At 46.4% G+C, this 27,927-nt stretch overlaps 2 protein-coding genes and 1 pseudogene across 5 annotated transcripts in view; 2 read left to right on the plus strand and 1 right to left on the minus strand.

Annotated features, from left to right (window-relative positions):
- The window catches only part of LOC130683994 (uncharacterized), a 32,364-nt pseudogene extending 19,696 nt beyond the window's left edge, over nt 1-12,668 (plus strand).
- A 1,643-nt stretch (nt 12,669-14,311) lies between these two features.
- Nucleotides 14,312-27,912, minus strand: LOC130683884 (syntenin-2-like). Its single transcript, XM_057502902.1, has 6 exons — nt 27,832-27,912; nt 20,223-20,293; nt 19,517-19,585; nt 18,777-18,877; nt 15,119-15,277; nt 14,312-14,729 (listed from the first exon to the last, which is right to left on the minus strand). The coding sequence occupies exons 3-6, from the start codon at nt 19,560-19,562 to the stop codon at nt 14,685-14,687; spliced, it is 351 nt and encodes a 116-aa protein (XP_057358885.1). The 5' UTR covers nt 19,563-19,585; nt 20,223-20,293; nt 27,832-27,912; the 3' UTR covers nt 14,312-14,684.
- The window catches only part of LOC130678885 (uncharacterized), a 132,227-nt gene continuing 128,320 nt past the window's right edge, over nt 24,021-27,927 (plus strand). For all 4 annotated transcript variants that reach the window (XM_057502889.1, XM_057502890.1, XM_057502892.1 and 1 more), the window contains exon 1: nt 24,021-24,403. In XM_057502889.1, coding sequence (XP_057358872.1) covers nt 24,036-24,403 — 368 coding nt within the window. In that variant the 5' untranslated portion in view covers nt 24,021-24,035. The remainder of the gene's footprint in view (nt 24,404-27,927) is intronic.

The following is a 27,927-nucleotide window of genomic DNA, read 5'->3' on the forward strand; positions in this document are numbered from 1 at the left end:
TAAATCAACTGTAATTTACACTGCTGGTAGGAATGCAACTTGGAATAGTCATTTTGGGGAACTGTTTGGCAGTACCTACTAAAGCTGAATATGCCTACTCTGTGACCTAACAATTCCACTTCTAATACACAAGAGAAATATGCGGGTGGATAGAATTACTATGTGCAATAACTCCACATTTGGAAAATCCCAAATGTCTAATTAATGCAGTCTGGAAAAATAAATTGTGATATATGCACTATATAGAATAATATCTGGCATTGGCAATGAATGATCTGCAACTACTCAACACAAAATGAGCAATTCTTTAAACAATTTAAGTGAAAGAAATAAGACACAAGAGAATATATATTATATGTTTTATAGTTCCATTCATATAAAGTACAAAAACACAGAAACCTATGAGAAGTGATCATCTTTGTTGGGGGAATGGAGTGGCTAGAAGGAGTCACATGGGGAACTTCTGGGGCACTGACCATGCTCTCTTCATTATCTGTCTTGTTCAGTTTGTAAAAATGTGTTCAATGGTACATTTATGGTATATATATTTTTCCTATATGTATATTATAAATCAATGGAAGTTTATAAAATCAGGCAATGTAACAAGTCTTAGTCCTCCTCCTGTCTCCTGCCAAAAACGGTTCTCCTTGTTCCCTGAAGTAACCACTTTCATTGACTCTTGGTTATTTTTCTAGGGTTTGTTTTTGCAAACACAAATGTGTAAATTTAGGGTTATTATTTAACATTATAGTAGCATGTTATTTTTTACATGACGGTAGCACATCTTACCTACTAGTACTCACCTTGCTTTTCTTACTCCATAATGTGTCTTAATCTTTGCATAGCAGTAGTACATTAATTTTTATAGCTGTGTAGTAAGCCATAGAATATGTTATTGATCTAATTCCCTTTTAAGGGAAATTGAGCTTCTTTTCTATGTTTTGTTTTTAACTAGAAGGGAATAGTGACTATGTCATTCTACATGTGTGAAAAAATATCTGTTGGACAAATTACTGGAATTGAGATTGCAAGGTCAAAGGCTTATATACATTTGCCATTTTCAAAGTCATCTTGAAGTCTTAGGTGCCCTTTGAATGTCTATAGAAATATATTCTGTCCAGGCTAGTTTTAGTAAGAAGAGAACTTCACTGCACTCAGATCTGTTGGGAACTGATTACCCATGGGTTCAGTATATGAAGAATCTCTAGTTAATACAATCATTATAAGGACAACAATCAAAGTGTCGATTATTGACTGTTTACTATGTTTCAGGGATTGTGATTAGTGTTATTATGTATCCTCTCATTGAATCTCTAGAGTGACTCTGTGAGGGAGATGTTATTTTTCAGATAAGGGAGATGAAACTGAAGAGTTGGGAGGTCCTGTCTGAGCTCACATGGCTGCCAGTGCTAGACTGAGGAGTAAACCCATGTCTGTGTGACTTCAGAATTTGTGCTTCTCACTAGCTGCTCTTAGTTTTTATAATGATATATTTTAAACGAATTGGGATCACACTGTATGAACTGGAAGTTCATATATTATCAAATATTCTTGAAAATCAGACTTTGTAATAATTAATGTTCACTTTATAGAGGTACAGTCATTTATTTAACTTGTTTTTAATTTTTCATTATCAAAATAATGATAGAAAATGGACAAATTCTTAAGAAGATATAAACTACCAAAATGGGCTCAAGAAGGAATAGAAAATCTAAAGAAATGCAAAATCTGAACATTCCAAGAGATTGAGTTAGTAATAAAGCTTCCCATAAGGGAAAGCTCAGGTACAGATGCCTTCACTGGTGAATTCTGTGAACAATTTCAAGAAGGATTAATGTCAGTTTTTCAAAAGTTCTTGCAAAAGGACTTTCTATGAGACTGGCATTACCTCGTTACCAAAACCAGACAAAGACATCACAAGAAAATAAAACTGTAGACCTATATCTCTGGTGAATATACGTGCAAATATCCTAAGCAAAATACTAGCAAATTGAATCCAGCAACATATGAAAGGATTACACAGTAAGAATATCTCAGGAATGCAAGGCTGGTTTAACGTCCTAAATCAATTGATACAAGTATTAATTGAATGAAGAAAAAAGACACATGGTCATCTCACTAGACGCAGAAACAGCATTTGATAAATATTTTTTTCTGATAAAAAGAAACCTCTCAACAAGGAATGGAGGGAAAAACCTGATAAAGGCCATTTACAAAAAATTCACAGCTAACGTCATATTTAATGGTGAAAGATTAAATTCTTTCCTCCTAAGATCAGGAATAAGACAAGGATGTCTGCTCTTGCCACCTCTGAGGGCATCCAGATTACAAGAGCATGAAAAAGAATGAAATATTTAGGAATGAATTTATGAAAGTAGTGTAAAATTTGTACTCTGAAAACTACAAAATGTTATTTGAAGAAATCAAAGAAAACCTGAACAAGTGGAAACATGGCCCATATTCATGGATTAGAAGACTTAACCTTGTCAATATAGCAGTATTTCCCAAATTGATTCAATGCAATTTATATGAAAATCCCAGCTGCCTTATTTTGCAGAAATTGACAAGCTGATCTTGAAGTTCATATGGAAATACAAAGGACCTAAAAATAAAAACAATCTTGAAAAAGAATTGGAGGACTCACACTTCCCAATTTCAAAATTTACTACAATGCTACAGTAAAGATAGCGTGGTACTAGCATTAGGATAGACAATGGAATAGAATTAAGAGTAGGAAAATAAACTTTCATATTTCTGGTCAATTGACTTTCAGCAAGCATACCAAGACAATCAAATGGGGGAAAGAATAGTCTTTCTAAACAAATGGAGCTGGGAAAACTGGATATACCCACCAATAGAATGAACACAAAAACTTCACGAAACCATGCCTCACAACATTCACAAAAATTAACTTTGGTCATAGACCTAAATGTAAGAGTGAAAATTATAAAACTCTTATGAAAAAAATATAGAGATTTTCATGACCTTGGGTCAGGCAATGTTTCTTAGACATGACACCAAAAAACAATGCAACAAAAGAAAAAATAAATTGAACTTCATTACAATTAAAAACTTATAGCCTCCAAAGGGCACCACTAAGAAAGAGAAAAGATAACATACAGAATGGAAGAAACTATTTGCAAATGACATATAAGACACTAGAATCCAGAATTTATGAAGAACTCTTACAATTCAACAGTAAAAAAAGACAAGTAACGCAATTAAAAATGAGCAAAGCCTCCAAATAGACACTTCTTCAAAGAAGGTATACAAATTGCCAACAAGGATATCAAAGGATGCTGACCATCATTAGTCATCAAAGAAATGTATGTCAAAACCATAATGAGATCCCACTTCACCCTCATTAGGATGGTTACAGATACGTGTTGGCTAAGATAAGGGCAAATTGGAAATCTCATACATTGCTGGTGAGAGTGTAAACTGGTGCAGCTACTTTGGAAAACAGTTTGGTAGTTCCTCAGAAAGTACAACATAGAGTTGCCGTCTGACCCAGCAATTCCACATCTAAATATATACCCAAGAGAATTGAAGACATATTTCCACACACAAATCTTGTTAACAAGTATTTATAGCAACATTAGTTGTATAGCCAAGAAGTGAAAACTACCCAAATGTCTAAAACTGATGAATGGGTCAAGTGTGGTGTGGTCTGTCCATATGATGGAATATTATCCAACCATAAAAAAGAATGGAATTCTGATGCATACTACATGATAAACCTCTAAAACATTACGCTAAGTAAGCAAAGCCAGCCACAAGAGATCACACTATATTGTGTGATTCCATTTGCATGTATTGTGAGGTGATGAAATAGTCTAAAATTGATCGTGATGGTAGTGCAAACTCTGTCAATGATGTGAGTCATTCCCATTGTCCATTCAGTTCATTCATCCATCAACTGTCTATCTATTCAACATTATTTGCCTTTGTATATTTTTGCAAATCATGTATCTGATAAGGTACACTTCTTTTTCTTTATAAAATGAACTGATTGTTGTATAATAATGTACATGAAGAAAAGCACACAAATCAAAAAGGTTCAGCTTGGTGAATATTCAGAAAATAAGCCCATATGCAAATAGCCACATCATATCAAGAAACAGAATAATACCAGCACTTGGTGCTTCCCCCATTCCCCCACTGGTCCATTTTGACCTACCGTTCTCCTCTATCCTGATTTCTAAATCCAGAGATTAGGTTTGTCTGGTTTTGAACTTTCTATGAATGAAATGGTGAGATAGGTTCTCCTTCATGGCTGGGTCTTTTCTCTCAAATACCATTATGTTTGTGCAGTTCAGTCTTCAGTTGAATGTAGGTGTTGAGTCGTCATCATTGCTGAGGAGTATTCTGTTGCTGATATACCACAATTTATTCATTGGTGCTACTTGGTGCCATTGAGGTTGTTTCTAGCTATGTGGGGCTACTAAACATAACATTGTTATGAAGTTTCTAATTTAATTTGAATTTCACTGATGAGTAGTGAGGTTGAGTATCTCGTGTATTTGTTGGTCAGGTGGCTATTATTAAGTGCTTATTCAGATGTTCTCCCCATTTTTCTACTGACTTGTCTTTTTCCTTTGGATTTGTAGGAGTCCTTTCTATATTCTGGATATGAGTTCCTTGACAATCATATTTTATAGATGTCTTCTTCCATTTTGAGCCTGCTTTTTATTCTGTGATGTCTCTTGATGAACAGAAGTTAATTTTAGTATTATCCATTTTATCAATCCCACCCTTCATAGTTGTGCTTTTATAGTCCCTTCCAAAAGTCTTTTAAAATTGTGGTAAAAACAAATAACATGACAACCACTGATCCAGCAATTTCATTTCTGGATATATATCCAAACCAAATAAAATCACTATCACAAAGAGATATCTGTGCCTCTATGTTCATTGCAAAATTATTTACAGTAGCCAAGACATGGAAGCAACCTAAGTGTATAGCAACAGATGAGTGGATAAAGAAAATGTGATAAATTGTGTATAACATATATATATTATTGTATAGACACTGTATACGTATATGTATATAGCTTTTATATGTGTGTACATACATATACAATGGAACATTAGTCAGCATGAAAAAGCAGGAAGTCTTGCCATTGGCAATGACATGAATGAAACTGAAAGGCATTATGCTCAATAAAATAAGCCAGAGAGAGAAAGACAAATGTTGTATGATCTCACTTTATGTGGAATCTAAAGAAACCACACTCATAGAAACAGAGAGTAGATTGGTGGCTGCCAGGGGCAGGAGGCAGGGTGGGGGAAATTGATGAAGATGGCTCCAGTTATTGGGTGAGTAAATTCTGAGGCTTTAATGTACAGAAAAGTATATATACAGTTATGAATACTATACTGTATACTTGTAAGTTAAGAGAGATCTTAAAAATTCTCACCACAAAAAATAAAAAACAATGTTAACTGTGACTTGATGGATGTATTAACTAAACTTGTGGCTGTCATTTTCCAATGTATACATGCAGCAGATCATCCTGTTGTGCACCTTAAACCTACACAATGTCAGATGTCAATTATATAATATTCGTGGGGAGAAAAATCCCAGAAATCTACCCTCTTAACAAAATTTTAAGTGTCAGTACAGTAGTGTTAACTTATTTCACTTTTGAACCACAACTGCCCAAGCCCCTCCCCTCTGGCTCAGGCAGCCATTATTCTACTTTTTGTTTCTATGTGTTTGCTTTAGTGGAATCTTGCAATATTTCTTTTTTAACAGTAGCTGTCTCTATCCCTAGTTAGCTGAGAGATTTTTTAATAATTATTAATGAATTATAAAAAAAGAATTTTTTATAATCATGAATGTTGGGTTCGGTCAAATGACTGTTCTGCTTCTATTGCAATGATCATACGGTTTTTCTCCTTTATTACACTAATGTGGTGAGTTACATTCTTTGAATTTTGAATGTTAATCCAATCTTGCATTCCTGGTATAAACCTCACTTAGTCAAGTATTATTCTTTTTAATATACTGTTGAATTCTGTTCAGTAAAATTTTGTTTAGAGTTTTTGCATCTATGTTCATGAAGAATATTGATCTACAGTTTTCTTTTCTTGTAGTTTCTTTGTCTTGTTCAGTATCAGGGTAATGCTAGCTCATAGGATTTGGAAAGTTCTCTTCTTATTTCTGGGAGAATTGGCATAGAATGGGTATTATATCTTTCTTAAATATTTGATAGAATCCACTGATTAAGCTCTCTGGGTCTAGAGTTGTTTTTTATGAAAAAGATTTTGATTATGAATTTAATTTCTTTAGTAGATATAGGGCTACTTAGATTTTCTATTTCTTGTGTCAGTTTTGATAAACTCATTTTTTTCAGGGAATTTTTCCATTTTATCCAAGTTTCAAATATGCTATCATTAAATTCTTCACAATAGTCCCTTATCATCTTCTTAATGTCACAGGATCTCTATTAATGTCCCCTTTTCATTCTTGATCCTGGCAATATGTGTGTTCTCTTTCTCTTTGAATTTTGCTGGAGGTTTTTGGATTTGTTAATACTTTAAAAGAATCAGCTTTGGTATTGTTGATTTTCTCTATTCTTTGTTCATTTTCTATTTTATATATTTCTGCATTTAAGTAATGGCATATAATTATGTATGTTTTTTCTATAAAATTGTCAAATAACATTTTTCTTTTTTTTTATTGTGGTGAAGACACATAACATTAGATTTACCATCTTAACCATTTTTAAGTGACCAGTTCGGCAGTATTCAGTATATCCACATTGTTGTGCAACAGATCTCCAGAACTCTTCCATCTTGCAAGTCTGAAATTCTATACCCATTAAACAACTACTTCCTTTTTATTTTAAAATTATTCCTTTTCCTTTATTTACTTTGAATTTGATTTACTCTTCTTTTCCTAACTTCTTAAAGTAGAAACCTAGCTCATGTGTTTTACAGCCTCCTTTTTCTAATGTAGGTATGTGAAGCTATAAATTTTCCTTCAAGCACTGCTTTAGTTGCATCCCATAAATTTTCATGTTATAACTTTTTAGTTTCCTAGTCTTATCATCATTCAGTTGGAAGTGATTTCTAATTTTCCCTTTGACCTATGAATAACTTAGAAGTGTTTTGATTAGTTTTCAAATACTTGGCCAAATTTTTAGCTATTGTTATTGATTTTCAATACCATTGTAGTCAGAAAATAAATTCTACACTCTATGATTTTGATGATTTGAAACTTCCTGCATCTTTTATATGTCCCATTTTCTTGGCTATTTTGGTAAGTGTTCCATGTGTACTTTGAAAAGAATGTGTGTTCTGCTGTTGTTGGATGTAAAATGTTATAAATGTTAGTTAGGGCCAGTTAGTTGATAGTCTTGTTTAAATCTTTTATATCTCTACTGTTTTGATGTCTACTTGTTGTATGAACAGCTGGGAGAGGTCTTAAAATTTCCAAATATGATTGTGGACTTGTCTGTTTCTCCCTTTAGTTCTTTCAGTTTCTTTTATTTTTGAATCCCCAAATTGCTAGGCATATATGCATTTGGGATTATTATTTCTTCCTGAGGAATTGGTTCTTTTATCACTACAAAATTGACCTTTTAATTTTCAGTAATGTTCCTTGTCCTGAAGTCTTTCTCTGTTTGTAGAGACAGACACATTTTCCTAAGCTTTCTTTGCTTAGTACTTTCATGATATATCTTTTACCATCGTTTCACTATTAATCTTTGTATTTATAAGTAAAGTCTTATTTCTTCTAAATGATATGTAGTTGGATCTTGCCTTTTCATTTAATAGTATGAAAATCTCTCCATCTTAATTGTTGTATTTAGTCCATTTTCATTTTATATAACTATCTACATGGTTGGATTTAAGTCCACTGTGGTAATTTTTACTTTCTGTTGGTTTCATCTGTTCTTTCTCTATTCCTCTTTTCATTTTTATTTTGGGTGAATGGGCTTTTTTACTTTTGTTTTGTATTCTGTTCTAGTCTATCTTGTGTGTTGACTTTCCAGTCTCTTTGTGTGTATGTCTTTAACGGTGTCTGTCCAGAGCTCTGCTGGTTTCTCTTCCTTGCAGTTGCTTTCTTCCTCCTAATCTGAGCCTGATTCTTACTCAGCCAACGCCCAGACTCAGAAAATGCTCCCAGAGAAGAAAGCAGCTCCTGATTTCACTTCTTCTTTGAAGGACTCTTCCTTTTCTGTAATTTTAGTTTGTCTTGATTTCTTTGCTTCTACAGCTCTCCAATTATTATTATTATTTTTATTTAATTTATCAAATGTACATCACAGTGGTTCAACAGTCCCCCTCTCCCTCCCCCTGCCCCTGCCTATTCCTCTCACCCTTGGTAACCACTAGTCAGTTCTCAGTGTCTATGAGTTGAATGGTGTTTTGTTCCTTCTGCTTTGTTTTGTTTTTATATTCCACAAATAAGTGAAATCATATGGTATTTGTTTTTCTCTATCTGGCTTATTTCACTGAGCATAATACCCTCTAGATCCATCCATGTTGTTGCAAATGGCAGGATTTCATTTTTTTAATGAATGAATAGTATTCCATTGCGTATATGTACCACCTGTTCTTTATCCATTCATCTATTGATGGACACTTAGGTTGCTTCCATATCTTGGTTATTGCATGCAGTGCCATGATAAACACAGGGGTGTATTTATCTTTTCAAGTCAGGGTTTTTGTTTTCTTTGGGTCAATTCCTAGGAGTGGAATTACTGGGTCAAATGGTATTTCTATTTTTAGTTTTTTGAGGAACCTCCATACTGCTTTCTACAGCAGCTGCACCAAGTTGTAGTCCCATCAACAGTGTCAGAGGGTTCCCCTTTCTCCACACCCTCGCGAGCATTTATTTCTTCTCTTTGGGATGTTGGCTGTTCTAACTGGTGTGCGGTCATATCTCACTGTGGTTTTAATTTGCATTTCCGTGATGATTAGTGAAGTGGAGCATCTTTCATGGGCCTGTTAGCCATTTGTATTTCTTTGGAGAAGTGTCTGCTCAGGTCTTCTGCCCATTTTTTGATTGGGTTATTTTTTTGGGGGGTGTTGAGGCATATGAGTTCTTTATATATTTTGGATGTTAACCCCTTATCAGATGAGTCATTTATGAATATATTCTCCCATACTGTAAGATGCCTTTTTGTTCTGCAGATGGTGTTCTTTGCTGTACAGAAGCTTGCTTTTTAGTTTGATGAAGTCCCACTTGTTCATTTTTTATTTTGTTTCCCTCCAATTATTTTTAAAAAATATTTGTAACATATGTGTTTAGTTTTTCTTAATTAAAGAAAAATTCTGCAGCAGGGGAATAGCCTGCAACTAACTCACTGCACCCTGCCCAGGAGGATTTCATGTTTCACTCTTCTCACTACCTGCTTGCTACCCCAGCCCCTGTTCTTCCCAGCCCCATCCCTAACCTCACATTTGATGGACACCTGATCATTTTGTGCCATTGCTATTTTATACATGAGCTACATGAAGCCTAACTGAGAATCACTTGGTCATTACTGCAGTTCTCTATTTCGGCCTCCATGTGGGGCAAAGTGCTTTAGGCCTGAGCTCTAAGTATATCCTATGGCTAGTGTCCGATTCCTCCAGGTATTTGTAGAGTAGCCAGCATAATGCCTGGCATATGGTAGGCATCAACAGGTGTAGGCCAGGGGCAAGGGACTGTTGGCTGAGGGTGGAGGATGAGGGACAGAGGGTTCAGAGGAAAGGGAAGCTCTGTCATTGCTACTGAGCTGGATCTGTTAAATTACAGGGACATTTGGCCTGAATGTTTGGAAAAGGCTGCAGGATGTCCAGATGGTTAGTGAGTATGATCTAAGAAAAAGCGTAAAGGAGGATGACGACTCCATAGATGCTTCCCAGGCCTTCACTGAGCTGCAGTGAGTTATCATGGCCCACCTGGTCTCCTCTGGCCCAAGGAAGGGGATGCTGGGAATTTCCCCAAGTCCCAGGCAGCCTTACTTGGAGAGTCCTGGGCCCACTCGGTGGGGGGGGGTGCTCAGAAGGCCATAGATTTGGGACCTACAGGCATATTTGACTCCACAGGTGTCAGCGGTGGCCTAAGAGCTCTGTTCTAGCCCAGCAAAGCTGAAAGACTCAGAAGTACAAAACAGTGGAAAATATAAAAACCCAAGTCCCTTCCCCAGAACCAGGTTCAGATTTGTTCAGGCTGGTTCCCTGCAGAGGCTAATTCTGTGTGGCCAGAGTTCCCTGGGAAGATAGACACTCATGTTATTTCCCTGTTTCATGGGGAAGGCAGGTTGCTTGCTTTGGAAACCTTCTCTTCAGGTTTTTCCTCCATACATGTTCCACCCTATTTCTGACCAAGTCTTGGATAATTTAGATCCTTCAAAGAATATTTATTGAGGTCCTGATGACTGCCAGGCCCTGTGCTAGGTTCTAGAAATCCAGTCAGATATGAGTCCTGCCTTAGGCAACTCACAGTCCATTTGGAGAGATGGATATGCAAACTCGTGACTGCAGTTCTATGTGGTAAGTGGCAGGACTGTTAAGAACAGGGATAGCATAGAGGAAAAATCTCCTGATTGGGTGGATCAAGTAAAAGGAAGGTTTAATAGAAGAATAGATTTTGGAGTTGTGTTTTGAATATAAGTAGGAGTTTTCCAGGCACTTCCAACAGTCCTTGTGGCTCCTATACTCCTGGGAAGGCATAAGTCTTATCTGTTGGGGGGGGATATCAAATAAGGCAGAGGCAGGGCTTCCCTAGGAGGGAGAGGATGTTTAAGTATTCCACAGGGGGAGGTCCAGGTAAGGTCAGGATGGGGTGCCAGGTCTCCACGGAGGAGAGCACAGGGTGGTGGGGAAGGCGGCAGGACTTGGTGGGAGCCAGTTTAATGGCTTTGCTAATGTTAATTGAACACTTGCTAATTGACCAGGCCTGGGCAATATGGCCTCAAGGGACGGATGAGAAGCTTGGAAAGGCCCAGGCCCAGGAGGGAGGAACCGCGCCTAGGGCACCTTCTGAAAGAAAGCCCCTCATGGCAGGGGGGAGCGGGATCTCGCGGAGGCCCTGGAGTACCAGCAGCGGGAGCAGGTAGCTCCATGGCGCTCCGAACGGGAAGGAGGACGCCGAGGCTGAGGCGTGGGCCAAGCTGCAGAGGTGCAGGGGGCCCTGCTGTCCCCATGGGCCGGAGAGCGCTCCCCAGAAGACACTGAGAACAGCTGGCACAAGTGGGAGCCCAAGGGCAAGCAGGTGAGGCTGGGGGTGTAGAGGGGCCCCCAGCACCTCAAGCCTGAGCCCTCACTCTTGCCCTTGACTCCTGCAGGTGAGCCAAGTCCTGGGAGCAGCGTACACGTCCAAGTGCAGCCTCCAAGTCCCAAACTCCTATTCACCAATGTGCAGTACGCCTGGGTGAAGTACCAGGTGAGGCCCAGCAGGGCTGTCTCCTCGAGATGCCGGGGCTGGAGGCCGGGGATCCCGCCTCCATCGGTGACCACTCGTGCCCACCTGGCCCTCCAGTGGGGCTAAGGGGAACATCGGGCCTTTCACGGGATTCTGGACCACAGACAGTTCTGGGATAAAGCTGGTCAGGCTGGTTTGTCTGCCAAGGCCCTGATTAAGGCCATGGAGATGGGTTTGACCTTGAGGGCAAGCCTCACTGGGCCCTTGTGGGGGGTCCTCTGGGCCTGGCGCTCCCACAGCGTCCAAAGCATTGCCTGAGTGTGTGGTTTTGGTTTATCAGTGTGTTTACTGCTCATGTTGCTCCTGTGCGGGTACAGGGTCTCATGGTGCCAGGTAAACGATCAGGAGGAGATGGAGGGCATGGAGGGGGTTTTCCTTGGAAAGAAGGAAAAGGAGCCAGGGACTCTGGAAAGGCAGCCTCAAGCCCCATCATGCCTCTTGCTGGGCAGATCCCAGCCGTTCCCTCCTCGAGTGCCATGAGGCACTGTGGGGGCTCCCTCCCTCTGTGTCGGGGTCTCAGCATTAAGTGAGACAGCTCCTCTGTGCTTGCTGGGGAGAGGTCAGAGTGCAGAGGGAGATGCGCCCAGAGCCAGCCTGGCAGGCGGTGAGAGCACGTCTGGGCAGTAGCTGGTACCTGGGCCTCCTCCTAAGACAGGGACAGTCCAGTGCCCACCTTGCAGGCTGCTGCTATACCAAGAGAAGGGCGGGTTTGGTCATCAGTGACAGCCGTGGCCCTCCAGAGACTTCTTCTGCATGGAAGTGTCAGGCCCATCCTCCTGGGGCCTCCCTCTTGGTCCTGCTGCCCCTGCACTCCCCTCTCTGTTCCCCACAGATCGCTCCTCAGATCTACCAAATGCTGCACTTCAATGAACTGGCACCCACCCACCCGCCTGACTTGATGAAGCACAAGGTGCTAGAGCAGCAGGGCCGGCTCCTCCACCTGGAGACCCACACCTTCCAGAAGGACCTGGATCCTGATAGGGAGACGGCACCCAGCACCACTGCCAGCACGCCCACTGCCTCCTCCACGTACACCTCATTGTCACCTTCAGCCCCGGCCTCTGGGTTCCCGGAGTACAACCTGTCCACCTCCCTAGGGCTGCAGTCCCCCCAGGTGTCCAGGTACATCGTGCAGAGGTCAGCAACACCCATGCCTGTCAGCTCCTCCCCAAAGCAGCTCTCACGGCCTCTGAAGACCCCTCCTCTGTCCTCCGTGAAGAAGAGCACCCGCATCAGGTTCTGAGGTGGCCCGTCCTTCTCCCCTGTCCTCCAGCAGGTACCCAGGCCAGGGGGGCCTGGCTTTCCCTGGCTTACCCCTACCAGGGCCAGGGATATAGGCCTCCTGGCTGTCTCTGCCCGGCCTGGCTGGTGTAGCTGACCTTCTTCCTCACCAGGGACTTGGAGAAGGAAATAAATGTTCTCAGATGTTGGAGTCCCACAGGCCCTGAGTTGGGCTGTGTGTCCCTCGTGCTCTTAGGCGCCAGGCTATGTCTCTGAGATCGTGTCATACTCCCCCTGTGAGGCCCTGGGCAGGCGCAGGGGGAGAGGCCTGCCCCCAGGAGGTGGGTGCAGCTGTCTGGCAGGGGGTCTGGGTGATGCCGCTGGGGTGAGCTATTTGGCTCTGAAAAGTGGTTCACCCTCAAGGCAAGAGTGAGGCCCAGCAGTCATCTGGAGGTAACAGTGGCTGTATGTCTCCTACCCCTGCTATGTGTCTGTCCTCTTCCACCACCAAGTGTTGCAGTCGGGGTCCGTGAAAACGAGAAACCGAGGCAGAATGACGTTTAATGCAGAGGGCTTAGGCTCCTTTGGAGACTAAGCACCAAGCCAGGGCTTCCATGTGCTTTTATTAAGCTACAGCAAGTAAAAAGACAAGCATCAATTAATGATTATAGGATGAGTTTTTTCATCAAGCTAAATAATTGCAGACTATTCACCTCTTAAAGTTTCTCTTCTGTCTCGTCAAGTCAACCACCACGTGAGTCTCACGGTGTGCTCCTTATCTGGGTTTACCTCGGAAAGGACAACGGGAACTGTTTGCAGTCCTTGTCACATCGCTCATGACTCGCACCAGATTCCAAGACGCAGCACCTATTCTCTCTTAGATTAGTTTCAGCTATAGATTAAGCTTAAACAGGAATTAAATTACAGCAAGATTAACTGCTGGAGTATCTACACTGGGGTATCTACAACCAGGCGCTCCTCTGCAGGGAACCCTGTGTTTACAAACTGTTCAGTCCCTCATGTAAGGGAGGCCCAGAGCGTGGATGGCACCTGAGCCTGGCTCTGCTACAGTCTGGCTTTGGAGTCCGCTGTTGACTCTGGGCTCATTGTCCCCCTCTGGCCCAGAGGCATCTGTCCAGGCCTCTGCTGGCCCACCATCCCTCTCAGCAGCACCACACTGGGTTCTGGGGCATTCAGAGACTCTGAACACCCAACAGCAGCCACTGCTGCTGTTCCACAGCTCCCACGGTGCCATCTAGACTGGGGCTCACTGGAGCCATGAAAGGTGGGTTGCAGGCCTGGTTTCTCAGAGGTCTCTGCAGCTCTTGTTCCCACGGACCCTACTGCCCAGCCAAGGCTCAGCCCTGGGCAATGAATGTGTGGCTTCCCCTCTCTCTCTCTCTCTCTGCTTCCATCTCCCTTTCTCACTTCCCAGGGTGCAAGCACAGGGCTTCTCTCTCCTCTAGCGAGGAGTCCCCGTGTCACTGTGCCCCCTCCCTAGGGCCAGTGCATCCTCTCTGCTACGGAAAACTGTGATCTGAGCCCTCCAAGGCTTGGTTCTTGGATTAAAGATCAGGGACCACCCAGGAGCCCGGATTACTGAGGCCAAAATACATATGCATGCTGTACCCCAATGTCTTCCCTGCATCCATTTCCTAGGGCAGCTGTAACAAAGTACAACACACCAGGGGCTTAAAACAACAGAAATGTATTGTCTCACAGTTCTGGAGGCCAGCAGTCCGGTGTGGGCAGTGCCACGCTCCCTCTGTAGGGGAGAATCCTTCCTTGTTTCTCTGGCTTCCGGTGGTGGCCAGCAATACTCGGTTCCTTGGCTGGCAACGGCCCACTCCATCCCTGCCTCTGCTGTCACGTGGCCTTCTCCCTGTGTTTGTGTCACGTGGTCATCCCCTCCAGGTGTCTCTCCTCTTGTAAGGACACCAGCCATTCCACAGGACGACCTTGCCACACAACTGGGCCGCCACTGAGGCAGGGTTTCAACCCTGGGCTGCATCCCCAAGCTCTGGACTGTACAGGCCTCTCACAGAGGCATCAGTGTCCCTGGCTTCTGGCGACAGACAGCCATCTGGAAGCCAGATCCCTGTCAGTTGTTGGGTAGGGAGGAAGGGAGGTTCTGAGCCACAGGAGCCCCCAGAGGGGCAACCCATCCCTGCTGCTGCAACCCAGGCCAGCCACAGGCCTTGGGGGAGGCAACTGAGAGGAACAGCCAGCGCCTGGGAGTTAGGCGGCACGCGGCTCTGCACCTGCCCTACTGGGGACGGCCGCCCCCTCACCCCACCTCCACCGCGCTGCCGGCCCTGACGCTGACGCGAGTGCGCCGCCCAGGGCAAAGCCCAGGACGTAATGGGAGCAGGGAGCGCCCGCAGCTGGGGCCTGCGGGGGGCGGAGGGGGCGCTGTTCAGACGCTCCCTTGTCCTCGGCGGTACGTCCCCTCCGGCCGGCCCCCGGCCCTACCTGGTCAATGGCCCGCGGCCGCAGCCCGGTCTTCCCACGCTCATCCTTGCCCAGGTGGATCTCGCGCACCCCAGGCTTGATCTCCGCACGCCGCGCGCCCAGGCTGTTCCCAGACACCGGCGCCACCAGCATGCCCGGCGAGGGGCCCGAGACCACTGTCTGCAGACACCAGGGGAACAGGGAGTCACGCGGGGCGGGGAGTTGGGGTGGGAAAAGGCGGATGGAGTGATCCCTGGGCCCTATCCCACCCGCGCACCACACTTCTCAGGGGCAGAGAGGGAACAGGGTTCCATGAAGCCACTAGGGGGCGCCAAAGTCCCCCTAAAAACAGCGAGGAAAATGGGGAGAGGATGGGTATGCACAGAAAGGGGACCCTCATTTTCTAAGATAAACTGGTATTAGGAGAACACCCCATTAAAATACATTTAAAGATGAAAAAGATTTTCACAGCAAGTAGCAATGAGGAAAAGAGGGCTTGATTTGATTTTTGTCTTGAAAAAACTTAAGGTAAAATTGTAATAATGAATGAATGCTTTTCCCCTAAGACCCAGAACAAGGCAAGGATGTCCACTCTCACCACTGCTGTCAAACATGGTACTCGAAGTACTAGCCAGAGCAACAAGGCAGGAAAAGGAAATAAAAGGCATACAGACCAGAAATAAAATGGTCTCTATTTGCAGATGACATGATGGTGTACTAGAAAATTCCAAGGAATCTACAAATAAACGCCTAGAACTAATAAATGAGTGCAGGCAGGTAACAGGATAAACGATTGTCATACAAAATCAACTTTTCCTCTATCTACTAACAAAGAACATGTGGAAACTGAAATTTAAAGTACAATGCCACTTACAATCACTCAAAAAAAAGCCTACTTCGGTATAAATTTCACAAAACATGTGTAAGAATTGTATGCTGAAAACAACAAAAGACGGATGAAAGATAAAAAGATGGCAACAGAGAGATAGTTTCTATTCAAGGATTGGAAGAACACAGTAAAGCTGTCAATTGTCCCCAAACTGATACCCAGAGTGAATGCAATTTCTATTAAATCTCTACAAGATGTTTTGTCAATATAGGCAAGGTTAATCTAAAGTTTATATGAAAAGACAAAGAAACTAGACTAACGAAAACTATTCTGACATAAAGAGTAAAGTGGGAGGAATCATTTTACCAAATTTCAAGACTTACTTTATAGCTACAGTCATCAAGACAGTGTGGTGATGGTGAAAGACAGACACACAGTGAGTGAGACAGAAGAGAGAGTCCAGAAGCAGCCTCACACGTTAGGGCCAAGTGCTTTTTAACCGAGGTGCAAGAGCAGCTCAACGAGAAAGAACAGTCTTGTCAGCAAGTGCTGGGGAGCAACTAAACATCCATTGGCAAAAATATGAACCCTGACCCAAACCTCACACACCTTGTACAAAAATTAAATGAAATTATAAGCTTAATGTAAAACATTAAACAATAACTGTTTTAGAGAACGGTTTTAGAGGAAAACAAAGGAGAAAATCTTCAGGTCCTAGGTCTTGTATAAATTTCTCAAACAGGACACTGAAGCATGACCCACAAAAGAAAAAGAACAAATTGGACCTCAGCAAAATTTAAATTTTGTGCTCTGCAAGAAACCCTTTTGATAGGTTGAAAAGAGAAGCTACAACCCCAGGAGAAAGTATTTACAAACTGCATATCTGATAAAGGACTCTAAAATAAAGAACTGCCACAACTTGACTTAAGAAAGCAAACATTCCATTTAGAAAATAAGCAAATATACGAAGAAACATTTTTATGGTAAGAGTTTGCAGCTGGTAAGTTAAGCACATGAAAAGATGTTTGACACCACTAGCCATTAGGGAAATGCAAATTAAGATGGGGCAACCATAATGACAGGAATTATTATGGCAAAATAATTTGTAGTTTTGACAAAATTATAATGGCAAAAATTAAAAACAGGGACAACACCAAATGCTGGCGAGGAACAGGAACACTCATACATTTCTGGCAGGAATATAAAATGGGACAGCCACTCTGGAAATAGTTTGGCAGATTCTTAAAAAAAAAATTAAGTATACATTTATCACATGACCTAGCAACTGCTAGCAATTGCACTCCTGGGTATATATCCCAGAGAAATGAAAACATATGCCCATATAAACAGCTGCACACAAACATCCCCGATAGCTTGGTCTGTAATAACCAAAAACTGGGAACAACCAAGATGTCCCGCAACAGGTTGAAAATACAGCAGGGCCCACCGCGGAATCCTACACCACAGTGAAAAGGGAAAACCACGATGCCCACAGCGCCTGGGAGGCATCCCATGGGCATGGTGCTGTGAGTGAAAAGGCCAATCTGGAAAGGTCAAACATATATGACTGCATTTACATAACATTCTGAAACAACAAAATTATAGAGACAAAAAACAGCCCTGGTGGCCAGGGCTCAGGGAGTGTGAGGGGGACAGGGTGGCCTGATTATGAAGGGGCAGTGTGAGGAGACCTCTGTGGAGATGAAATAGTTCTATTCTTGATTATACCTGTGGTTACATGAGTCTGTTCAGGTGCTAAAGTAACCCACAGAGCTACAGACACAGGCTGTGCCAATGGAAAATGCCTGCTTTTAATATTGTGATACATTGAGCTACGTGAAATGCAGCCACTGGGAAAATTTGGTGAAGGTACAATCTTCTATACCCTTCTCTGTACTATCTTTGTGACTTCCTGTGAATCCATGATTATTCAAAAGTTAAGTTAAAAATTTTAAATAAAATGTTTTATAAATATATCTGTCATAGTTTCATCAAAATTTAGGTGAAATGAACCTATGTCCTAATGTAACTATAGACAACACAACGTTCTTTTCTATGTGTTTGCACTTCACAGCATAACTATTAAGGGGATCATTTTGGAGAAATATACCAGGGTGTCACCAGTTTTTCTCAGGGTCCCACAGGTCCCTGTCCCTGTCCGTTTCCTCCCGTGAGATCCTCCATCAGCTTTGTATGTGACAGTGGCAGTTCTCATTGTCACTTCCGTCAACTTCATGAAACCTTCCCGCTTTAGCGAGATTTGCAGTTGCCCTTTGCCACCCGTTTTCATGGGCTCAGGGAGAGGTGGCAGACCAGGACACTGACAAATGGCCCACAAGGATGCTGGGGTTGGGGGAGGGGGCTGTTGAGTGGGGATGGAGTCCATAAGTGAGCACATTTTCCAGAGTGAATATTTCTGCATCACCCATTCTTTGGCTCCCTGAAGCCACAGAGAGCAAGAATCGACCATCGCTGTTTAATTTGGGGGACCAGAGCTGGGTGACAAGGTCCTTCTGCTTGGCTCTGCCATCCACACTGCTGCTCTCAAGGCACAAGCAGCCCTTCCTGAGAAGCCCCCGGGTTCAGGCTGTGTTTAATGTCTTCCCTTCTTGTCCAGCAGGCTCAGGCCCACAGCCTGAAGCCAGAGGTCAGAGGGCAGCTAGTGGCCCCCCAACCCCAAGGCCCTCGGGAAACCACAAAGCCCCACAGCACTTGTGCTGAAGGTTCAGAACAAGAAATGCTGCCAGAAACAGTGGCAGGCATGCTGGGGAAAGAGGAGATTGAGGTCTGTTTAAACGTCAAGACCAAGGAACACTCTGTGCCCACACTAGGCAGGAGACGAATACCTACACGGCAGCCTTCTGGAGTCTGAAACAGGCTCCGCTGGACTTCTTGGCTGGAGAGGGAAAGACCCATATAATTTTCCAGTTCTGCCAGGTTTGGGTATAAAACTGATGGGAAGGAAAAGAGGAAGGAGAAAGGTGATACAGGGTGTGAGCGGAGCCATGCCTGCCTGGCTCCCAGGTGGCCGCTCGTTTTCACTGAGAGCCTGGGCCCTGGGATCTCCACGGCTGCAGTACATCCCCGAGAGCGTGTGTACCCCAGGGACATGGGACCTGCGGGAGGGGGCAGGGATGCTTGCTGGGGATGTGGGCCTGCCTTCCTCCAGGAGCACGTGAGACACCAAGTCCCTCGTGTGCCACTTTGGTGGTCAGCTCCACTGATCTTACTTGGCACTGGCAAGACATCCAACACAGAGAGCGGGACTGGTGCTGAGACCATGAGTGCCCTGCTCTTAAGAAATCCACAGTCTGTGGGAGGCGGGCGTCTGACCTGAGGGCTCACTGGCCTGAATCGAGACTGCCACGAACATCTCTAAGGGCCAAACATCCTAGTCGCCTCGTGTGACCCCAAATCAGGGACGTTAGTGTCCCACTGAGCCGCAGCTTTCTCAGTGTCCCCCTCAAAGGGCTCTAGTGAGGCTTAAATGTGCATACAATGCTCAGCACAGTGGCATGCAAGATACAAGTGCTGGGAAATGGCCAGAGAGGCCACTCTCAGTCAGGAGCACCCCACCACAGCTCACTCACCTGAAGGCTGGGAGACAGCCGTGCCCTGGACCGGCAGGGCGGACATCCTGGGTGTGGTCTGGCCTGGGCCTGGGGAGGGGTGGGGAATGCTGGTCAGCTGTGGCCAGGACCCTGAAACACTTGTTGCCTGGGGCTCCCTGAGGCTGGTGGTCAGGGCATCAGTATGCTGGGGAGGCGAGTCCATACATCTACATCTTCCAGGTGGTGTGCAAATGTAAGCTCTGTAGGTGTCTATGCTTCTGCAGGGAGCTTCTTCCTGGGCCCATGACCTACCCCATGGCATGACCCTTTTACGACCCGAAGCAGCCAGAACACTGAGGCCCAGTTCACAACTAAATGCTCAGTTGAAGAGCCTCAAATTCTCAAAACCCATGGGTCCACAGGTGGGATGGAAGGTGAAGGGGTCTTTTAGGGGCCGAGCAAAAGTACCATGCCATGGGCTGTCATGGGGTGTGCTCTGGAACTGGCCTTATGGTGTGGGGTCCACCCAAACCCACATGGAGGAAGCTCGGGGCAGAGCAGGCCCAAGAGATGCCTGTCTGCAGCTGCTGGGTCTGTTCTGTTCCTGCTGCAACTCCACTGCCAGGGCCCCCGGGCACCTGCTCCACCCAGCGGGCCCTGCACTGGCCCCAACACCCAGCACTCTGCAAGACAAGCCTCCATGGGTTACCCTGAGGTAATCACGAAGGCTGCCGCGGCTGCTTACCTGAATGGCGTGGTCCACCTTCAGGTCCTCCAGAGATGGGTACAGGGTGGACATGGCTGTTCCTTAACACCCTGCAGGGCACACAGCGTGAGGAGGGGTGAGGGCTGAGAAGGCACGGACATCCACCACCTGCCCACGTGCCACTCAACACTCTCAGGATGAGAAAGACATTCGGGAGGCATTGCTGCCCCTGATCTGGAGATGGGGGGCTGGACCTTAACCCAAGTCTGGTTCCAAGTCCATGGTCTACACCCTCATTCCATCCCACCATGTTAAACTGACTTGGGGCTTTAGAATCTGGACCCAGGGTTCCACCCAGGTGGACATGCTGGCCAGGAAAGGCAGGACAAGGGGCATGTCCGTGCCTGATGTGTTTGAAAGGTTGGAAGGGCTTACAAGATCTGATCACTTGAGACCTAACTTCAACCAGCAGGTGTATAGTAGCACCTGCTGCATACCCAGCCTATGTCTGAGGTTTGCACAGCATTGTCCCACAATTACACAAAATCCAGTCCAGTGTCAAGAGGGTGGGGCCTTAATATTACAACAGAAAGGCAGTGAGGCACGTTGGAATTCCTCCCTGCCTCCCACCCTACTTCACCTCTGGGTACTTGCACTTGTACCATAAACCACTTATATGCAGCCTTGATCTTTGCCCCAGTGAAGTAAGACCAATGGAAATTCTTTAAACAGGCACACAGTCTGTAGCAGAATTCAAACACTCATCAGAGTATCGCTCCAAAGGGCAGAGGGGAGGGGTCTGGAGGAGCATCGGGAACATTTATTGAATAGCTTCTGTCCCAGGGAAGAATCAGTGGGACCTCAGAGCAAGGTACCTGAAGAAATGCAAAGGAAGCACCTTGGAAGAAAGGCTGAATTTCCCTCGTAGGTGAAATGTGGTGGGGCAGTTTGTCTTTCTGTGTTCTTTTTGGGTCACCCACTAACCCACTGGCCCTGTCACATCTCAAGGCCTTTGCTGGGCCAGTCCACTCCAGCCAGATGCCCTGCCCTGCCCCACGCCTCATCACCTTTGGTTCCTGCTGGACAGGCCTCCCCGGCTCCTCAGGTGACAAGGTCCCTGCAGCTCCCCGCAGGGCCCTGCTCTCTGGGAGATGCTGGGCCATCTTCCCGCCCCGGACTCATCGGTTATCCTCAGTCTGTCTCCCTGGCTGGACTGCAGTTCCTTTAGGTCAAGGGGTGCCCTTTTCACCCCATTGGGCCTACATGTGACAGGTGAGCACAGTAAAGGGATGCCTGGGTGCCACAAAGAACCAAGTGGGCTGTGGCAGGTGATGTGACTCCAGCCCCAGGTCCAGGTTACTCTGAGTGACCTAGAGGGGCCGAGGTCATCTTCATCCATCACTGCTCCTGCTCCTTCCTCTGTAGCTGCTGCTTTGACCCTTGTGTTAACCTTGACACCCCCCACCAACACACACCCACACCCACACACACACCATTCCTTCTAATCTGCCATCAAATCCCATCTGTCCCACATCCCAGCCCTAATCCCCTTGCTGTGTTCAGGCTTCCGTCATCACCCTGTCCCTCCCCAGGAGCCACAACATCCCCCCACGGGCCCTGCCTCCTCTCTTGCTGTTCTCCAGATGGATGGCAGCCAACAGGCCCTTCTGCAGGAGCCTGGGATTCTGTGCCCTTGCTTAAAGCCCTCCATGGCTCCCCACTCTCAGAATGTCCCCCACATTCAAGAAAGGGGCCCTCAAGGCCTACACGATTTCTCCAGAGACTGGAAAGAATGGTGACTCACAGGCCAGATGCAAACAGATTTTATCTGACCTAGCACAGTACGTTATACATTCAAATTAGCAGCCTAAATGCAAAACTCAAGACACTGCCTTAATAATCTCGTTTTATTAGGAGTACTGCTCCTAAAACACAGGAGGCTTTGGCAACCCTGGATGCAGCTGAGTAGTTGCAGTTGAGTTGCAGCAAACTCCCAGATGCCACAGACCCCACCACTCTCTATTCAGTCTCTTACACAGAGACACTTTACTCACTGGAGCTGAGTCCCAACTGGCACTGAGTCGCAACATTTGTTTGCAACCCCTCCCTAACTCTCCAGCTTCATTTTTTGCCTTGGGTCCTTTTCCAACCCCCACTCTCATCTCCAGCCACAAAGAGCTGCTTTCAGATCGTTAAATTAACGGAATTTTCTCATGTCTCCAGGCCTTTGCATGTGCTGTTCCATCTGGATTTCCCCTCCGCTATCTCTACTCCCTGCCTGGCTAACTCCTAATCATTTTGAAGTCCCAAACCAAAAGACACTTCTTTCAGGAAGCTTGCCTTGATTTGTGCTTCCTACCTCCCCTTAACTCTGGCCCCATGTCCTAAATGCTAATGTTATCCATTTATATCTGTTCACATTTGAGTGTCTACTGAGTGCCAGGGCCCCTGGGCCTGTTTTTCTCATACTGGTCCTTCTGCTTGGCACACCAGCCTTCTCTGTGTGGGTGTGGATAAAGTGAAGGTTCCTATGGCCAGGATTCTCACCTGGCCCTGGTTGGCTAGCTCACTACACACATTTGGGCAATACGTTGTTACTGACTCTATATAAAGAGCTCCGCCCAGTGCTTTGGGCGACACGGTGGCACAGCTGCAAAGCTGCAGGAGAGCAGAGACGAAGACAGAGACTGAGATGGCTGAGCGGGTAGAGAGGCCCAGAGGCAGAGACCGGCTTGCTGCACGCAGACTTGCTCTGAGTGGACAGGATTCTAGTGACTGACCTGCCACCATGGAAATAAAGTTGGGTGTAATCCTTTCACCCCAAGAATGTTCTACTGTCATTTCTTTGGTCTCACTGAATCCATAGTGAACTTGCCCCGGCAACACAGTGGGGCTCTTTTCAAGTCTCAGCTCAAATGCTACCTCTCTGGCTGGCTTTGTCAGGCAATGGGAAAACTGCTAGTTGGCTGGTTCTTCTCGTGCTTCCCTAACCCTGATTTGTGCTGCCTCTTTTGTCAAGCTATTTATCATATTATTTGATTAATATCTGGGTTTTTCTCATACTGGACCTCACAAGGGCAGAGGCTATGTTCTGTTCACCACACTATGCTTCCCCATCGAAAGTGGTATAAATTGTTATTTGGCTGAATAAATCAGAACAGATTGGAAATTTGTGTGGACATTTTTGGGTGCCACAGACTGAGGGGACAGAACTAGCCTTTATGAAGCAGGGCATGGAGAACTGGACATCTTGGAATGCACACACAAAAGTTCACCACAACAAACTGTCCTCATGACTTGTACGGCTCACATGACTTTCCAGTATCTTCCCAAAATGTATGCAAAAACCTCATCATAACCTGTTCTACATACAAATACAATAAGATTTCCCCCGGTTTTAATATACAATATATTATCCAGAAATGCACATGTCAGGCTAATCGGGGGGAAGTTCACCCTTTTGGAAAATCAGTCTATCCTCACCAGGTGAGGATAGGTCACTGGTGAGTCACCAGAAACACACCCACGTACATCTGCATTTGTAGCTGTCACAGCGACTCCATGCGTGTATACAAATACATCAGCCTTCGACCCAAGATGTCGAATATAAACTTGGCAAAATTCAGTTGAATATTTTCTTGTATTAAACCTAAACTGCTCGTTTTATTATCTACAAGCGTGACTGAGTGTAATCCAGTCTGATGTTTACATAATGAAATGCGCCGTCTTTCCTTACAAATTACTTTTATTGCCCTAATTTCTCCTCTATAATAAAGACTGGGGCGTCATATTGATTTTTTTGCTCTGGACGAACCCGCCCGCTCCCTCAGACTCAACTTCCCGCTTTGTGAAATGGGAGCACTCCACGCGCTGGGGCAGCAGAGAGAGCCGCAGTGGTCCTGGGGTCTGTTCCGTTCTGCAGCCCCAGGCCTCAGTTTCCAATCTGTCACACCGCCCGACAACCCCCCGAGGACTCCCACCCGCCTCCAGTCGCTGCGGGCTACGGCGCCGGTGCGGAGACCCAGCAAGGACGCTACGGGGCGCTGCTGCGTCCAGAGCGCCTGCGTCGGTGGCCCCAGGAAGCCTTGCGGCTGCCGGGTGGGAAACGGCGGTTCGCTCTTCAAGCCGATGGTCGGCCGGGTGGGTGACTGGAGCCCACCCAGCCTCTCGCGCTCGGCAGGCGCCTGCGGCTGGCGCCGGTATCCACAAAAAGAGATCAGGTAAAGCAGCAGAGCAGAGGATGGGGGCTCGGTCGGGGTCCGCGTCCCCTCTTTGCCGGACTGGAGGTTGCGCGGATCAAATCGAGGTTTAAAGGGAGCGAGTGTCCCTTCGCCTGCCCACTACCCTGACCTCTGAGGGCCATTTACGGCCTCGGAAGGAAGGAGGATGAGGTTGACCGGCCCCCTGTTTGCCTGATAAGATTATGCGCTGAGACAGCTGTTGGGGGTCGAGGAGGCAAAGTCGACGCGGCTGCGCTCTGCGCTGCCTGTTGCCCGAACTGAAAAGGAAGCCCCCTCGCTCTCGGGGCGGTGCGGAAACGCCTTCAGGCCCTGAGTATGTCCTGCCCGTCGTGACGTCACGGTTCCTCCCACTTTTTGGCTCCCGCTCAACGGTTTCTTGCTGCGCGCTGACACCTGACACGGTGCTGAGCTGCAAGGGCCCCGCCCCGTTCCACGCAGACTGACCCTGGGATCTCACCCAAGAGTGCCCGAGTGAGAGAGCCTGCTGCTCAGGGTGGGGGTGTTGTGCTTGGCCGGGCACATCACCTGCCACAGCAGAATTGGACCCACTGCTGGTTATAAGAGTTGTTAGGCAGTTGGGTCTCTGGGGTGCTGGACAAATGGCTAGGGCAGCTGGGGAGGGTGGGGGTGGAGTGTCCTCCTCCAGGGATAGGGAGGCCCAGGTCTGAGTCCATCAGCTTTCCAGGTCTCTACCACCTCTTGCAGGTTATTCAAACTGAACTCATCTTCACCCAGCTTTACTGCCTCTCTGCAGTGGCCCCAGCAAACCTACCCCAAGGTCTGAGCCAGAAATCGGGGGGTTATCCTCAACTCCTGCTCTTGAAGCCACAGCCAGCTCTGTGCTCAGGATAAATCTCAAACCTCAACTTGGCATTCAGATCTCCGTGTCCTGTCTCCTGGCACCATCTTCAGTCTCACCTCCTCACTCTTCCACCTGCCTTCATTCCAGACACTTTGCTTCTTCTAGTTCTCACCTGCTAGTTCCTGATTCCTTCCTTTTGCAGGTGCTGTTCCCAGTCTCTAATACCATTCATGCCTTCTCCCCCTTGCTCATCTGGTGAACCATTCTTCCTTCAGTACTAAGCTCTCCCCAAAATCTCCACACCCACACACCACAGAATTAGGCAAGCCTCCCTTCTCTAGACCACAGAACATGACATTCACCTATTCGTCATTCATTCCACTAATGTTTATTAAGCACCTCTTGTGAGCAATTTCCTGGGTTAGATTTCCACTGTGCTGTATTCGTTTGCCTATCTCCCTCTCTGGTTGCGAATGCTGTTCATTTCTGAATCCTCAGTGCTGGGCCCAATGCCTGGCACACAACAGGGGTCTGGTTACTATTTCTTAAAAGAGTGGAGAAGCAGAGACAGAGGGAAGAGAGAATCCAAAAAAATCCCTTGAAGAAAAACCTAGGCCTGAAGTGAAGAAACATAATCCTGAGGAGGCGGATTGAAAGGCGGGCTCCTGAATCTGACAGTGGAGGAGGGCTCAGGTCAGTGATCATGGCTCCCACAGCCCACCGGCTCCTCTGGCAGGAAAAGAGCCACCTAACCGATCCCTTTTAGAGGAGTTTTTCTCTCTCACTGCACTTTCCAGAATTTCCATCCCTGAGCCAATGTAGTTTTTGATGTTATAAGTAATAACAACACCCACAGCAAACTGGCAGCGAGGCCTCAGAGATGAGTGGGGCTGAAAAGAGGTTGTCAGCCCCCATCTTTGGACTTTGTAATGAGGTCACTTCTTTGTTCCAAAGAGCTGAAACTCCGGGACTCCTACTTGTTTCTGGGGGCAACTCATCCATCCTTCAGAAGACAGCACGTGGGAGGGAAGCATGGGTTAGAATGTCAGAGGAAGAACTGGAAGGCCAGATTAGCCCAGAGATGTGATAAGTGGGGAAGGAGGAAGCTGTTGCTAGGCCCCAAGCATGTGCCTCTCCTCTCAGGGCTGTACTGCCTGCTGGAGAGGAACTGTGAGTTGCTTCAGGGAATGCAGATGCCCCTGGATCCAGGCCCAGGAGGGGCAGAGCAGGAGCAAAGACCCTGGGAGCAGGCAGGGCTGGATTCAGACTGCTGCCTCTGCCTTGTGAGAGCAAGCACGGACAAGTCCCTTTTGAGTGTCATTTCTTCCTCTGTATTGTGGGTAACCATACTTGTATCACAGAGTTATGATGGAGATGAAAAGAGTCTTAGAAGGAAGTGTGTGGAAAGCAGGTGGCACAGTACCTACTCACAGAGGGTGTGCAGGATCGTTAGCTTGGTTCCTTCCTTCAGTGCATCTACTGAGCACTAAGTGCCCCTACTGTTCTGGGGACGGTGAGAAGGGGGTGAGCCGACCAGTCTGTCCTGGAGGAGTGGTACTTCTAGCTGGATGGATAGGAACAAATGCTGTGTCCACTGGTGGGAATTGATGGGCGAAGGAAAGCGGGATGGAGGGTAGCGGGTGTCAGAAGGTCCAGAAGAGCCTCACTGTGGGGCTGACAGGTGCCTTGAGTAAAAGCCTTAAGGACTAGGGAAGTGCCTTGAGGCTAAGGACATAGCGCTGCAGCAGCCCTGAGATGGGAGGGCCCGTTGCGTGTACAGAACGTCTGCCCAGTGAGACTGAAGTCAGTCTTTCAGGGGGCATGTAACAGGAGAGGAGCTTGGAGAGGCAGTGAGGTCCAGATCCTCCCGGGCCTGTGGGCCATGGGAAGGACGTGGCATTTCCTCCACTGAGATGGGGTCCCCTGGAGAAGTGTGAGCAGCAGAGTGACATGGCCCAACTTTGATTTTAACAAGCTCCCTCTGGCTGATGTTTGGAGAGTGGACTAGAGGGTAAGGGGCAGGAGCCCAGGTGAGAAGGCTGGGGAGGTAGGGTCATTAGTTTGGGCTGCCACATGTAACACCCCTGCCTGCTGCCCAGCCCCCAGCAGCCCCATTTCAGCACCATCTTCTGGGGCTGCTGCGTACACTGGCCCCCTGTGTCCATTACCTCACTCAGTTCTGACTGGGGGGATGTGTCCAGTGTCCACATGAAGAAACCAGTTCTGAGAGTGGCTAAGCCCTGGCCCAGCTTCCTTGCCTGGTAGAGAACTTGTTGGTAGAAATAGCTTCAGGCAGAGAAGTAACAGAAACTGAGGCCTGCACTCAGTTTCTTAGGACAATCAGTTCTTTGCCTGGCCTTCCATGGGCCCGCTTCAGGGAGCAAGGTGTGGGTCCCATCTCCGTGAACACTGTCACCAGCAGTCAGGAGCCTGGCGCCCTCATGATACTGGAAGAAGGTCACTCGACCCTCAGACCTGGCCCAGGGCTGGGGTTGTAGGAGAAACCCCAGTTCACACTTGGCTCCCAGAGTGACGCGCCTTGAAAGGAAACTGCCAGGAAGTCCCAGAGGGTCAGGACAGTGAGGGAAGGAGGCAGGGCTCTTACCTGTGCCAGGTGCTGCTGCCCGTCCTTCTCCAGCCACTGCCGAGTCTGTTTCTCTCCTTGGAAGGTGGTGGCCCTTTTCCCAGCTGGGTTCCTGCT

The sequence above is a fragment of the Manis pentadactyla genome, chromosome 5 (assembly GCF_030020395.1).
Source record: "Manis pentadactyla isolate mManPen7 chromosome 5, mManPen7.hap1, whole genome shotgun sequence".
Taxonomy (NCBI): Eukaryota; Metazoa; Chordata; class Mammalia; order Pholidota; family Manidae; genus Manis; species Manis pentadactyla.